Source organism: Bombyx mori, chromosome 19 (genome assembly GCF_030269925.1).
Source record: "Bombyx mori chromosome 19, ASM3026992v2".
NCBI classification, from domain to species: Eukaryota; Metazoa; Arthropoda; class Insecta; order Lepidoptera; family Bombycidae; genus Bombyx; species Bombyx mori.
In genome coordinates, this window is record NC_085125.1 from 13,226,818 (window position 1) to 13,240,123 (window position 13,306).

At 41.0% G+C, this 13,306-nt stretch overlaps 1 protein-coding gene across 2 annotated transcripts in view; it reads left to right on the forward strand.

The window, feature by feature from the left end:
• Positions 1-13,306, forward strand: part of LOC101736964 (CD109 antigen) — a 54,780-nt gene that overhangs the window by 13,552 nt on the left and 27,922 nt on the right. For both annotated transcript variants that reach the window (XM_038017522.2, XM_038017521.2), the window contains 3 exons: positions 1,588-1,810; positions 2,369-2,532; positions 3,213-3,365. In XM_038017522.2, the coding sequence (XP_037873450.1) occupies positions 1,588-1,810; positions 2,369-2,532; positions 3,213-3,365 (540 nt within the window). The remainder of the gene's footprint in view (positions 1-1,587; positions 1,811-2,368; positions 2,533-3,212; positions 3,366-13,306) is intronic.

A 13,306-nucleotide genomic window follows, 5' to 3' on the forward strand; every position in this document is an offset into this window, starting at 1 on the left:
GATGAGTCGACATAGGGCTCATCGGTGTAGTTTACAACTCGGTCGGTTCGGTCTACTTTTTTGTCTATAATTAATTATTTTTTGAAGAGTTTCGCTGCTTGTTATGTAGTTATTATGATTACATCGTTTTATTACAGATTGAACGAAACTATCCATTCCGGTAAATTTCTCTTCCCTGATCTTTTCTTACCCGGAGTCCGAAAAACGCCGAGCAAACCAGAGCCTTTAGCTTCGTTAATAATGCACCTAACAGTACTCACTGATGTTTTTCTTGCTTCCGAAGTCTGTTTTACTTTTTCCATATCATTCTTCCCCTGTTTTATAATGACGCAATATACGTCGTACATATTTTTTCTACCCTTTCTTTTGAATACTACACCAGTTTGTCGCGGCGTAGTGTATTTTTTATAAAAAATCAACAAACACTCAATATATAGCAATGGCAACAAAGTCAACAAGCAATTATAACAAATGACTTAACAATTAATAACGATAGACTTTTTACTGTACGCAAGCGTACTTTTGGGAGCAAGCGGAATGAGGGCGCGGTGCGGGACGCAAGGTTCGACTGATCTACCAATAACGCGCTCGATACGATTTCCCCTGCCGTCGCGCCTCACCCTCACCACCAAAGTGATCTAAAATTCGGTTCTGCGCAGTCAAGGTCATTTGCTCAAGAAGTTTGCCGGTTACTATACCTATGGGCTATTATATGCCAAATCGACCACTTTTGCGTCCGACCCCTTTAGATTCAGCTGAAACTTTATTATTCTTTTCTACCCTTTGAAAAACATCTTTGAGAATTTTTTCAAATGTTTTGAAGCCAACGTATACATACGTATCGACTCGTAAGTAGTTTGTATTTGTATAAGCGAACACGAGAGGGTGTTTAGTTCAAATCATAAAAGATGAGTGGGAAATGAAAAAAATTCAAATAACATACGTATGAGTTGTCGATTTTACTTAACTTTTGTAAAACTTATTATGAAATAATAATTCATTAATTACATTTATGCATTTCATAGGTTGACCTACTTATAAATTTCTAAACATTGAAAGGATGTTCATTTATCCTGAAAAATTTGGGGTACTCAATGACGCGCGCCAAGCACGATAAAATTTATTTTTTTATTTTTAAATTTTCAACAATTTTTTTTTTATTTTTTCATCTTTATGACGGTTTCTTGGTATTTTTTTGTATTTCACATATTTTTGTAGAGAATGAAAGCTATTGAAGTCTTCTTTTTTTTGTAAAGTGCAAATGTTATTGAGATGAGTTTTATAAACGTGGACTTGGCGCAATTTTTTACAGTGAAACTGTTTTTGTTCGGATAGTCATTCCTGCTCAGTAGCACAAAATTCCTCGCCCGGTGACGCTGATATGATCTCTCAAGACCATCAGCTTAGTTAAAAAAAAGAGATTCAAAATTCCAATGTGATTTTCGATATTACCTATTTCAATATTACCTATTCCGATATTACCTATTTCAATATTACCTATTCCGATATTACCTATTCCGATATTACCAATATTACCTATTCTAATGTGGTTTTCGATAGACCTAATTTCGATATGAACGTTACCAGGTGAACGTGACGATGCCGGCGTTCTTTTTCAACACGGAGCAGTACATCCACGGCCGCGTCGTGGCTAACTACACGTCGGGGGCGCCCGTGCGCGGCAACCTCACGCTCAAGGCGACCGTGCGCCCCATCCCGCAGTACCGGCCCCCGCACTACGGCCGCGGACAGTTCAACAACCGGGGGCACTACGGAGACGCGGGGGCCGCCGGCTCTCAGTACACAAGAGGTCGGTTTCTGTTGTCTATGCGCATTTTACTAACCTTCCCATGCCCGATCCTGCGGACAGATTGGAAAGCAGTCGACATCGCCCTAAATACGTCATTTCGGATCCTCCCGATCCACTAACGGTGCTTTTAGGCACCTCAAGCACCGGTCACCGTTCTCGTCGAACCCGTCGCTTGCGACGAAGGGCTTAACGAGTAAATTAACCCTCAGACACAGCCCACTGAGTTTCTTGCCGGATCTTCTCAGTGGGTCGCGTTTCCGATCTGGTGGTAGATTCTGCAAAACACGACTCTTGCTAGGGTTCGTGTTAGCAACGTCGTCAGGTTTGAGCCCCGCGAGCTCACCTACTAGTTAAGGCGGTGCTGATATAGCCTCTGAAGGCTATCAGCTTAGGTAGGAAAAAAAAAGTATGTTACACATATTGAGGGGTGAAAGGTTATTTGGCTTAAGCGACATTTCGTTTAATACGCGACATACAAGGTCCGATTTTTTTTTGTTATTCTGATATTTCGATAAAGTGGTCTTGAAGTACTAACCGTGACGTCGTCTTCGACTGCAGCATGGCCGAATAGTCTGTACAACGAGACGTACGGGTCGGAGCTGGGGCCGGGCCCGGCGGAGGGCGGCGCGGACCGGCGCTACGTCGCGGGGCAGCACAACCAGCTGGACCAGCCCGACTGGTGGTACGACCACACCAAGGTCGTCACCAGGATGTTCAACTTTGTAAGTCCACCATACTCTGCCTCTCTTCAAAAAACTCGCATTGGCATACGTTTATACCTTAGGAAATTTTATACTTTGTGTTATTTGCATTATTTGTATTATTTCAAATAGGTAAGTAAACAAAATAAAATTATATTTTTAATTAAAAACATAATTATAGTGTTTGAGGTTTCTAATTACCCATAGTAACCCTTAGCTCGTGAGGCCTTTCGAGCACATCATTGTCACGGGTCCCGTAGTAACTCTTACTTCTTTCTTAAATTTTGCTTTATTTATTAAAATTCACGTTCTTATAATTATAAAACAAAGTACATAGCAAAAAGGCTTTACATTACAGTAAACAAACTTTGTAATTGTAACAATGAACAATGCAAACTCATGAAAACTCTGTTCACTTCAGATTTTTGTAAATTAAAACCAAACTCACGGGTCTATATTTTGCATTCAACTATTATGAAGTATTAAAAATTACTATTAAACGTCTGTGTGCTTAGTCCGAGTTTTTTAATGTATGCCATTGGAACAGCGGCCCTAGCGGCAAACGTAGGCAAACGTTCCAACTGCATACCATACAAATTCTAGTTAACTTTTACGCTATCGAGAACGTTAAAAAACTCGCACTAAGCACAGCGTTTAGGGACATACTGAACAATAATAATAATAAATATTTTTATACACAGGATGAAAAATATCCTTTCTGGATGCCGAAGCCCGACCCTACGGAGTACGCCGTGCAGCAGCAGCAGGGCACCTACGCCTACAACCAGTACCCCGCGACCGGCTACTCCTACTACTCCGCGCAGTACAACGACCAACTACCCTATCTGAGATTTGTAAGTATCTCTTGGTTTTAGTCCCACTGCTGGGTAGCTATAGTCCAGCCGCGGAGAACGAAGAATTTCGTACGTTATTACCTGTCTTTGTCACTCCTGCGGAAATATAATGAGTCTCGCTCGCACAGATGCAATGACCACCGTCCTCAGGGATTGTAAACCTTTTACCTGAGACTGTAAGGTTTGTTCTTGTTCGCGTGTTGGCCTTGAGGCAACATTTCAGCAGAAAAATGCCAAAATTCCATCAGTCACGTATAAAAAGAGGAATCGAAATGAGACTAGATGATAATGTAGACAAAGCTGTTGATTCTTTTATAATAAATGTGACAGGCGAGACGTCGCCAAAAGCAGTAACTCCGATACAGAGGAATCGGATTCTGATTTTTTAATTTTTTTTTTTATTTCTGCTAATTTAGTGATTATAACTCGATTTGGTCTGTGGTCAGCTCTAGTGCGAATATCACGTGGTTGTCATCGCGGTCTATTAAATATTATTCTTGCATGTTATTTGTAAATATTTCCTTATTTGTGAGTGTTTAACATTTATTTATTTAGTTTAGTTTATGTTTCTCGGTGTTGGTAAGTAGTTTTATATTCTTTAAATATCATTTTTTCTTACTTATTATAAATTAATTATTTTTTATGGTGTACCCTCACTTATAAAATGTAATATGAATTCTGACAAAAATAAACCTCCCGATCCGGGGATACCAGAACATGATTCTGAATCCTGGGATAGTGAATCCCTAGGATCTCCAAGTTTTTCAACATTGACAGCTCCTTCCATTCGGTCAAGTTCTTCCTCACCTATTCCTGACGTCGAGCTATTACCAAATGAAGCCTCATCGCGGAAAAGAGGCCCAATCGCAGATGATCAGTCCATTAGACACAAAATAACTAGGATTGAAAATTCGACAAAATCATCGAAAAATAATCAACCTTCGACCCCGGCATACACTCGTAAATACCTATCATCAGATTTGGGACCTTTTGCAGTACATGTTTCTAAGATTGAAAGTGACCCCTCTTCAGGAGTATCAATCCACCCTGTAAAATTTGGTCAATTCATCTTTAAACATAACATACCACATATCAGTAAAGACGGAATTAAAAAATTAGGCCGTAACAGGATAGTTGTGGAATTCACGATCTCATCTGCTGCAAACGATTTCCTAGAAAATAGTCTCCTACTTGAAAAAGGCTATAAAGCTTTTATCCCGTCTTATCAGGTAACTCGCATGGGAATTGCCAGAGGCATTCCCACAGATTTCTCTAATGAAGAGATACCAAACTATATAGATGTCCCATTAGGTTGCGGAAAGGTAGTTAAAGCTAGGAGGCTTAATTATAAAGTTAGGAACGAGACATCTTACGAATGGCGTCCTAGTGAGACAGTAGTTCTGACTTTTGATGGACAGCGGCTTCCTCGTTACGTTTATTGCTTCCATAACTCTATTGACATAGAACCCTATAAATTTCCAGTGATACAGTGTTTTAACTGTTGTCGTTACGGCCATGTTAAAGAAGCGTGTAGATCAAATCCACGTTGTCATAAATGCGGCGGACCACATTCTAGCAATAGATGTTATATTAACGATGACTCACTGTCCTGCATTTTTTGTTCAGGCACACATTCCGCTTTAGATAAAAATTGTCCTGAGCAACAACGTCAACGCGAAATCAAAACACGTATGTCAGAAGAAGGAATATCTTTTCAGGAGGCTGCAAAAGGCATTGCCGCCTCTCAACGTCCATACTCAGAAGTTCTAAAACAAGCTCACGTTACAAGAGTGCCCACCCAAGATCCAATAAATCACATTGAGACTAATTCTTACAGAAAAACCGTTTTTTTAAAACCAAAACCTAGAGCCCCAATTCAAAGGGGTTATGATAAAAATGCACACGAAAATATCATTCGAGAATTTAATATACCTACTCCTGAAAACGGTTGTGCTCTGCAGAGTTCTAAAACTATTTCCAACTCTACAGATGTCTCTAAAATATCAGATATCCTTGATCTACTACAACAAAGCCTAGTTACCTATGTATCCACCAATCAAAGTTTACCGTCCAACGTTGCCGAAAAACTATTCGAAATTACCCAACTTTTAATCAATCAAAACGGAAACCATTCTACAATGGAATATCAGGAGCATAATTCATAAAAAAAATGAACTATGCTATCTGATTAATAAACACGAACCATCAATAGTCGCAATATCTGAAACATGGCTTAAGCCGTCAACGCCTTTTTATATTCCACAATACGCCACTTTAAGGCACGACCGCCCGGATGGATGGGACGGCGTGGCCCTATTAATCAGAAATTGCGTAAAATATATTCAAATCTCTTTACCGTCAATTGAGAATGTTTACATGCTAGCTGCCACTGTGTATTTCAAATCTAAAACTATTACATTACTTTCTATCTATATACCGCATCCTACTATTTCTATCATAACTGAACTTAGTAGTATAATTAACTCCCTTCCACCCCCAATTGTTATAGTCGGCGATTTTAATTGCCACAATACTCTATGGGGTTCATACCGAAATGATAGACCAGGAGAAAAACTCTGTCAAATACTAGATGACGGTGATCTAGTTATTTTAAATGATGGCCGACCCACGCGTAAAACTTCTCCTCTTCAAAATCCTTCCGCGGTCGACTTGTCCATTTGTTCACCCTCTCTTGCACCTCTTTTATCATGGGACATAGACCAACACACTTATTGTAGTGATCATGCCCCCATTAAAATTTCTTTCCCCTCTTTTGGAAAAACTATGAGCCCTCCTTCTCTTTTTAAATATCGATTGAATGCGGCCAATTGGAGTGGCTTCCGAACCTGTGTGGAAAATGAAACAAGTTTAAAAGAAAGCGTCACTAACGCCAATGCACTCGAATGTTATGAGAATTTTGTCGATGTTCTACATTCTGCTAGCTCTGCTGAATTAAATTTTAATAAAAATATGACATTAGAAAATTATATCTCATTCCGTAAAATTGAAGCCAAAACTAAAAGACTGCTAAATAGGAAGAAACGCACGGGTTGGCAATCTTTTTGCCAAAACGTTTCACCATCTACGCATCCAACTGTAATGTGGAACATGATAAGAAGATACAAATCTAGCAAACTAGCCATCCCATCGCCTAAAACAAACTTAAATAGCTGGACCAAAGAATTTTGCAATAAGCTAGCCCCAGCTTATGTGCCTTGGTTTTCTGAACTCCCCATGTCCTATCATTTTACCCAATCTACTGATCTAGATGTTCCGTTTTCTATTGCAGAACTAAAAATGGTATTAGACAATTTAAAAGATTCTACCCCAGGATTAGACGGTATCCCTTATTCCTTTGTAAAAGAATGCCCAGATAATGCTCTTTACCATCTCCTAACTATTATAAATTCATTTTTTGACACCGGTTCCATCCCGCCATCTTGGAAACACCAAATTATCCTCCCAGTCCTAAAACCTTCAAAAGACCCACTACTATCATCATCATATAGACCCATAGCCCTTTCCTCAACTTTATGTAAAATCACAGAACATCTTCTGAAAAATAGATTGGACTGGTTTGTAGAGAGTCAGGGTATCCTCTCTCCCAGCCAATTAGGGTTTAGAAAAGGTAAAAGTGTTATGGACTGCCACGCGCTTCTAATATCTGACATCCAGATTGCATTTTCTAATAAACACTCGGTCATATCAGTTTTCTTAGATATAGAATCGGCCTACGACAACGTACTAATTTCGGTGCTCAGGAACAAACTGTTCAAGCTGAGCATTCCCTGTAAAGTAGTACAATTTATATGCAATTTACTGGTAGAACGTAAGATCAGCTTTCGTATAGATGGCCACTTATCTATAGAAAGAACTGTGTGGAAGGGACTCCCTCAGGGTTCAGTTATAAGCCCATTATTATTTAATATTTATACTTCGGATATAGGCTCCGCTCTCACAAATAACTGTGAAATTATTCAATACGCAGATGATATCTGCATCTATCGTGTGCACGAAAATATCAATGAGGGTTCACTTGATATAAATGCTTGTTTGGACTCTGTTGGCAACTGGTTATTGGACCACGGCTTTGACGTAGCTCCAACAAAGAGTCAAGTAGTATTATTTTCAAGAAAGCGTTCTCTCCCTAATATAAACATCGTATATCAAGGATATAGTATTCCACTAGTAACAGAGGCAAAATTTCTGGGTCTAATACTAGACGCCAAGCTTACGGGTTCGGCACACGTCGATAACACAGTCAAAAAATGTGAAAAAAACATCAATGTGCTACGCGCACTATCTGGTACATGGTGGGGTGCCCATGCCTATAGTCAAAAACTCCTTTATAATGCTCTAGTTCGCAGTATTATAGATTTCGGCTCAATTTTCTTGCAGACCTCAACTAAAAGTATTCTCTCTCGATTAGACTCAGTTCAGTTCAAAGCCTTAAGAATAGTGCTGGGTGCAATGAAATCGTCCCCAACTCGAGCCCTACAGGTCGAAAGTGCAGAGCCGCCCTTAAGCCTGAGACGACAATATCTTTCAGATCGATATACTCTCCGTTTAGCTCAAATACACCCTAATGCTGTTGTATCAAAATTATCTGCCCTTCAAAATTGTATGACTTCAAACTTCTGGAATAGTAGGGAACAGCCCTGTCTCATTAAAAGTGTAAATTATATTGATAGCTTCCAATCTCCCTTAATTCAATCCGACACCCTCCCAATTTTCAAAATATCTTTTAAGGCCCTCTGCCATTCCCCCACAGTTTATCTAAACATAGGTTTAGAAAAAAACACAAAAAACGCCAACTTAAAATTTTTAAACATGGTAGAAGAAAAATGGCCACGGTGGAATTTATTTTTCACCGATGCCTCGAAATTAGTTTCAAATGGTAACACTGGTGCTGCCTTCTATCACCCAAACGCAAATCATTACAAATTGCACAAACTACCCCCAGAAACCTCAGTATTCACGGGCGAGTGTATTGCATTGATAAGTTGTCTAAAGTTCATCATGCAGCACTCAATTAACTACTCCGCGATATTCAGTGATTGTTCTAGTGCTATTCAAGCCATTTCAAAGAATCCGATAAAGAATTGTTTAGAAAATCCGCTAGTTTGTATAATCAAAAACCTGTTGTTCACCTGTCATCAAAATAACATTAAAGTTGAAATAGTTTGGATCCCTTCACATACAGGAATTCTTGGGAATGAAACTGTGGATCAAATGGCTAAAGAAGCAACACATAGTGGTGATTGTGAGTACTACGCGAATGTAAGTCGTGATCTTATTCATAATATTAAACTTAATCTCGTATCAGACTGGCAAAAGCAATGGGAAACCTACAAATATCAATATTCTAAAATAAATCCTAGTGTCTTTATCAAACCTTGGTTTTATAAGTTCAAAAAATTCAACAAGCAAATAACTAGTGTACTTATCAGGCTTCGATTGGGTCACTTTTGCTCACCACAATTTTTATTTAAGCTAAAAATTAAACCTTCTCCTATGTGTAGTTGCGGTAAATCTATCGGTACTTTAGATCATATCTTTCTGGAATGCGCTCTTAATGTTGAATGCCCACCACTATATTGTTTACTAACTAACACTAACATCCCGTTCCCAGTTAATATGAACTATCTCTTAACATTCCCTAATCCTAAAGTTGTAAATGCATTAGCTTATTTTATTTCCCGCAATAACATTAAACTGTAAAAATATTTACAAATTTTTCTTCAGTTCTCATTCATCTCATCTGCTACAATCTATATCTATCTATGAAGTGTTAGTCAAATTAAACCACCCGCACAGTTTTTAAAAACACTTTCAGTTTTATTGTCTTATAATATTATATTAAGAACAAACACATAGAAGGGGAAGCGGAAACAACAATAATAACAATAAACAGACTTCAACTATAAGCTAAAATTACGCAAGACTATGCGCAAGCACTGCGAAGTGGGTTAGCAGGTAAAATCATACGAGTATCCGACGGCAAGGCAGTTTACGGACTCTGGTGAAGTGCGCGCGCGGGGGCCACCCGTAGCGCTTGCGCACGGTGCGTCATTGCTGACTATATACAAAGAATGTTTGTCCCAAAAACTAGACAATATTAAAAATCAACATAATTTTTAAATATAATAATTCTACATCTAATATTATTATAAACAAAGTCAAACTTATAATATAGTAATAATAATAATACATAGCTACACTACATCACCCCCCTCCAGAGACCGGGTTACGGGCGATAATATTGCGGAAACTTCACTCTACGCCCTGATCTAGTTCTCCTGATGACACCTTCATCGGCATCGAGGACAACTGGGTCTGTAGTATCAGGTGAATCTGTGTGAGTGTATGTATGTGTGGGTGATGGTGTATGTGTGGTATCTGAATCGTGCAGTATGTAGGCCGGCTTGATGCGGTCGATAGATACTGCGACGTTTTTACCGTTTAAGATTATCCTAAACACTTTGTCACCACGCTGTAAGACTTCATGAGGTCCAGAATATGCTTGTTTAAGCGAACCTCCCAATGTATCATCCCTCAAAAATATGTGGGATGCTGTTGCTAAGTCTTTGAAGACGAATGTACGCTTACCGCCGTGACGAGAGGCTGGTGTGGGTCGTAGGTCTTTAACAAACTTGCGAAGTCGTGCCATGTACTCTGTTACGTTGACGGTATCGCTTACTTCGGGGTTAAAAAATTCTCCTGGTAAACGTAGTGCCGTATAAAAGTTCCGCAGATGATGCTCGGAGGTCGTCTTTAACTGCACTACGGATCCCTAACAAAACAAGTGGAAGCGATTCAACCCAACTGTCGTTGGCATGACATATAATAGCAGCTTTAAGCTGTCTGTGGAATCGCTCCACGAGTCCATTGCTTTGGGGATGATAAGCAGTGGTCCGTCGGTGTTGAAATCCGGATAGTTGTGACAAATTTTTGAACAGCTCCGATTGAAACTGACCACCACGGTCAGAAATAATGTCCGTTGGGCAGCCGAACCGCGATATCCATCCGCTAATTAGTGCTTTTGCAACAGTTTCGGCACTTATGTCTGGCAAGGGTATTGCCTCAGGCCATCGCGTAAATCTATCAATGGCTGTAAGACAATATTTATTGCCGTGTGAAACCGGTAATGGACCGATTAAGTCTATATGGACGAATGTGAACCTAGCTCGTGGTACTTTGAAGGCAGCGATGGGCGAATAAACGTGACGTGTAACTTTAGAGCGCTGGCAAGCTAAGCAGGTACGTACCCACTCTCTGCAGTCTTTCCGAACTCCAGGCCACACGTATCGCTCAGAAACTAGTTTCGCTGTCGCATTGGCGCCAGGGTGACTGAGTGAGTGTAGACTCTGAAAGACCTGTCGTCGAAACTGCTTCGGAATGAAAGGTCTCTGTACTGTCTCACCCACATCACAGTATAATTCTGTGCGTGACCCAGGTAGCTTCACCTTTCTGAGGGAAAGGGAAGAGTTATCCTCCAAAAGGTCTTTTATCTCGTTGTCTCCTTGCTGAGCCTTTGCTACTTGCTCAAGGTCAATGGGTTGTGCGATCTCTTCGATTCGGGATAACGTGTCGGCAACAACATTGTCTTTCCCTGAGATGTGGCGTTTGTCTGTAGTAAACTGTGAGACAAAATCAAGGTGTCGGAATTGGCGTGGTGAGCAGTTTTCTTTACGAGAGTGAAAAGCATACGTTAATGGCTTGTGGTCCGTAAAGATGGTAAAATCTCGGGCCTCCACCATGTGACGAAAATATTTCACACTCTCATAAATGGCTAAGAGTTCACGGTCGTAAGGGGAATACTTGAGCTGTGTGGAACTCAATTTTCGTGAAAAGAATGCCAACGGCTGCCACGAATTTTCCTTTTGCTGCTGGAGGACTGCGCCTATTGCTGAATCAGAGGCATCCGTAACTAACGCGAGCTTTGCGTTACATTCCGGATGTGCTAGCATGGCGGCCTTGCATAAGCTTTCTTTGCAGGCTTCAAAGGCTTGATGTTCCCTGTCTCCGAAATTAACGGGATGAGACCCTTTGACGGAGCCGGTCAAGAGGAGATTCAAAGGCGCTTGATGGACTGCAGCTTCAGGGATAAATCTGCGGTAAAAGTTTACCATCCCTAGGAACCGCCTGAGCTCTCTGACCGTTTTTGGAACAGGGAAAGTCTTAATGGCTTCCACCTTTGAGGGAAGAGGTTTAGTGCCCTCAGCAGAAATGCTGTAACCTAAAAATGTGATCTTTGGGACACCGAACACACACTTTCCTGTGTTGATAACCATGCCATATTTTTGAAGTCTGGAGAACAGTTGGTGCAGGTGCTTTTTATGAGCCTCTTCATCCTTAGAAAATATTAAAAGATCATCGATATAGGCGTACGTAAAATCTAGGCCCCGAAGCATTTCATCAACAAAACGCTGAAACGTCTGTCCGGCATTACGTAATCCAAACGTCATGTATGGGAATTCATAAAGACCGAACGGCGTTGTGATGGCAGTTTTCGCGATATCGTCCTGGTGGACGGGCACCTGATTGTAAGCTCTCACTAAATCCAACGATGAAAATACTTTGCAACCAGCGAGACTATGACTGAAATCATGAATATGGCGTATGGGGTATTGGTCTGGTATGGTGCGTGCATTGAGCATCCTATAATCCCCGCAGGGGCGCCATCCATTATCTTTTTTAGGAGCGAGGTGTAGTGGTGAAGACCATGGTGATAATGACGGTCGACAAGTACCATTTTGCAGCATAGTCTCAAATTCGGCCTTTGCAATTTTTAATTTGTCCGGTGCCAGTCTACGTGGTGTGCTTGCAATCGGTGGTCCAGGTGTGGTGCGAATATAGTGTACAGTGTCATGTTTCGGTGTACTGTGTATGCCTGATGGACGAGTGATGTCAGGGTAGTGTGCTAGTATAGAATGATAAACAGAATCACCTGATACAACCCGCACCGAAGAAATGTCCTCATGAGAATGATCGAGCGAAGCCGCGGTCGCAAGTGAAGTTTCAGCGTCAATTAAGCGTTGCCTGCGAACATCAACAATTAAATTATAAAAAGATAAAAAATCAACGCCTATTATAGCCCTTGTGACATCCGCTACAATAAATCGCCAAGCAAAGTCGCGGCGCAACCCTAGGTTAAGAACTAAGTGAGCGTAGCCGTAGGTATTAATAATTGTACCGTTTGCTGCACAAAGATCATATTTTGTTTTTTGACGGTTGTCTTTTAAAAACTTTCTCGGAAATACACATAAGTCACTACCTGTATCCACTAAAAATTGCATTTTAGTACGTTGGTCTGTAACGAATAAGCGACCAATACCTGGACAGTCGGTGGTCGCTACTACCGAATGCCCGCTGCGTTTCCCGAAAAATCACAAGGTTTCACACATGTCTTAGCCCGATTTCCAAATTTTGAGTGGTACCAACATAACGGGAATTTTCTGTAGTTTGAGTCAGATCTGGTCCTGGACCTGGAAGCGCGTGTGTGGTTCCGATGAAAGGAGTTTGATCTCTGCCTTGAGCGTGACATCCTGTCTAACTTTGTTGACAGTACCTGTACCTGGCGGGTGAGTTCCGCTATCTGAGCGTTAACGGCACTGCTCTCGGGTACTCCCACTGCTGCTACTTGTGGGCTGTTGGATACTACGTCGTGCACCTTATCTGCTAACTGCGACACGTCTTCGAGCGAGGCGTTGCACTGCGATGCTACAATAGCTTGGGTATTTGAGGGTAGACGACTAACCCAAATGGTGCGCACGAAGTCTTCTGGTACGTCTGCCCCGGCGAGGTCCCTTAGATGTCGCAGGAATTGCGAGGGTTTTCTATCACCGAGTTCCTCGTGATGCAGGAGTTGTTGGACTTTCTTTTCACGGGACTTGGAAAGACGGTTAATCAACTCCGACTTTAGTCGCTCGTACTTCCCA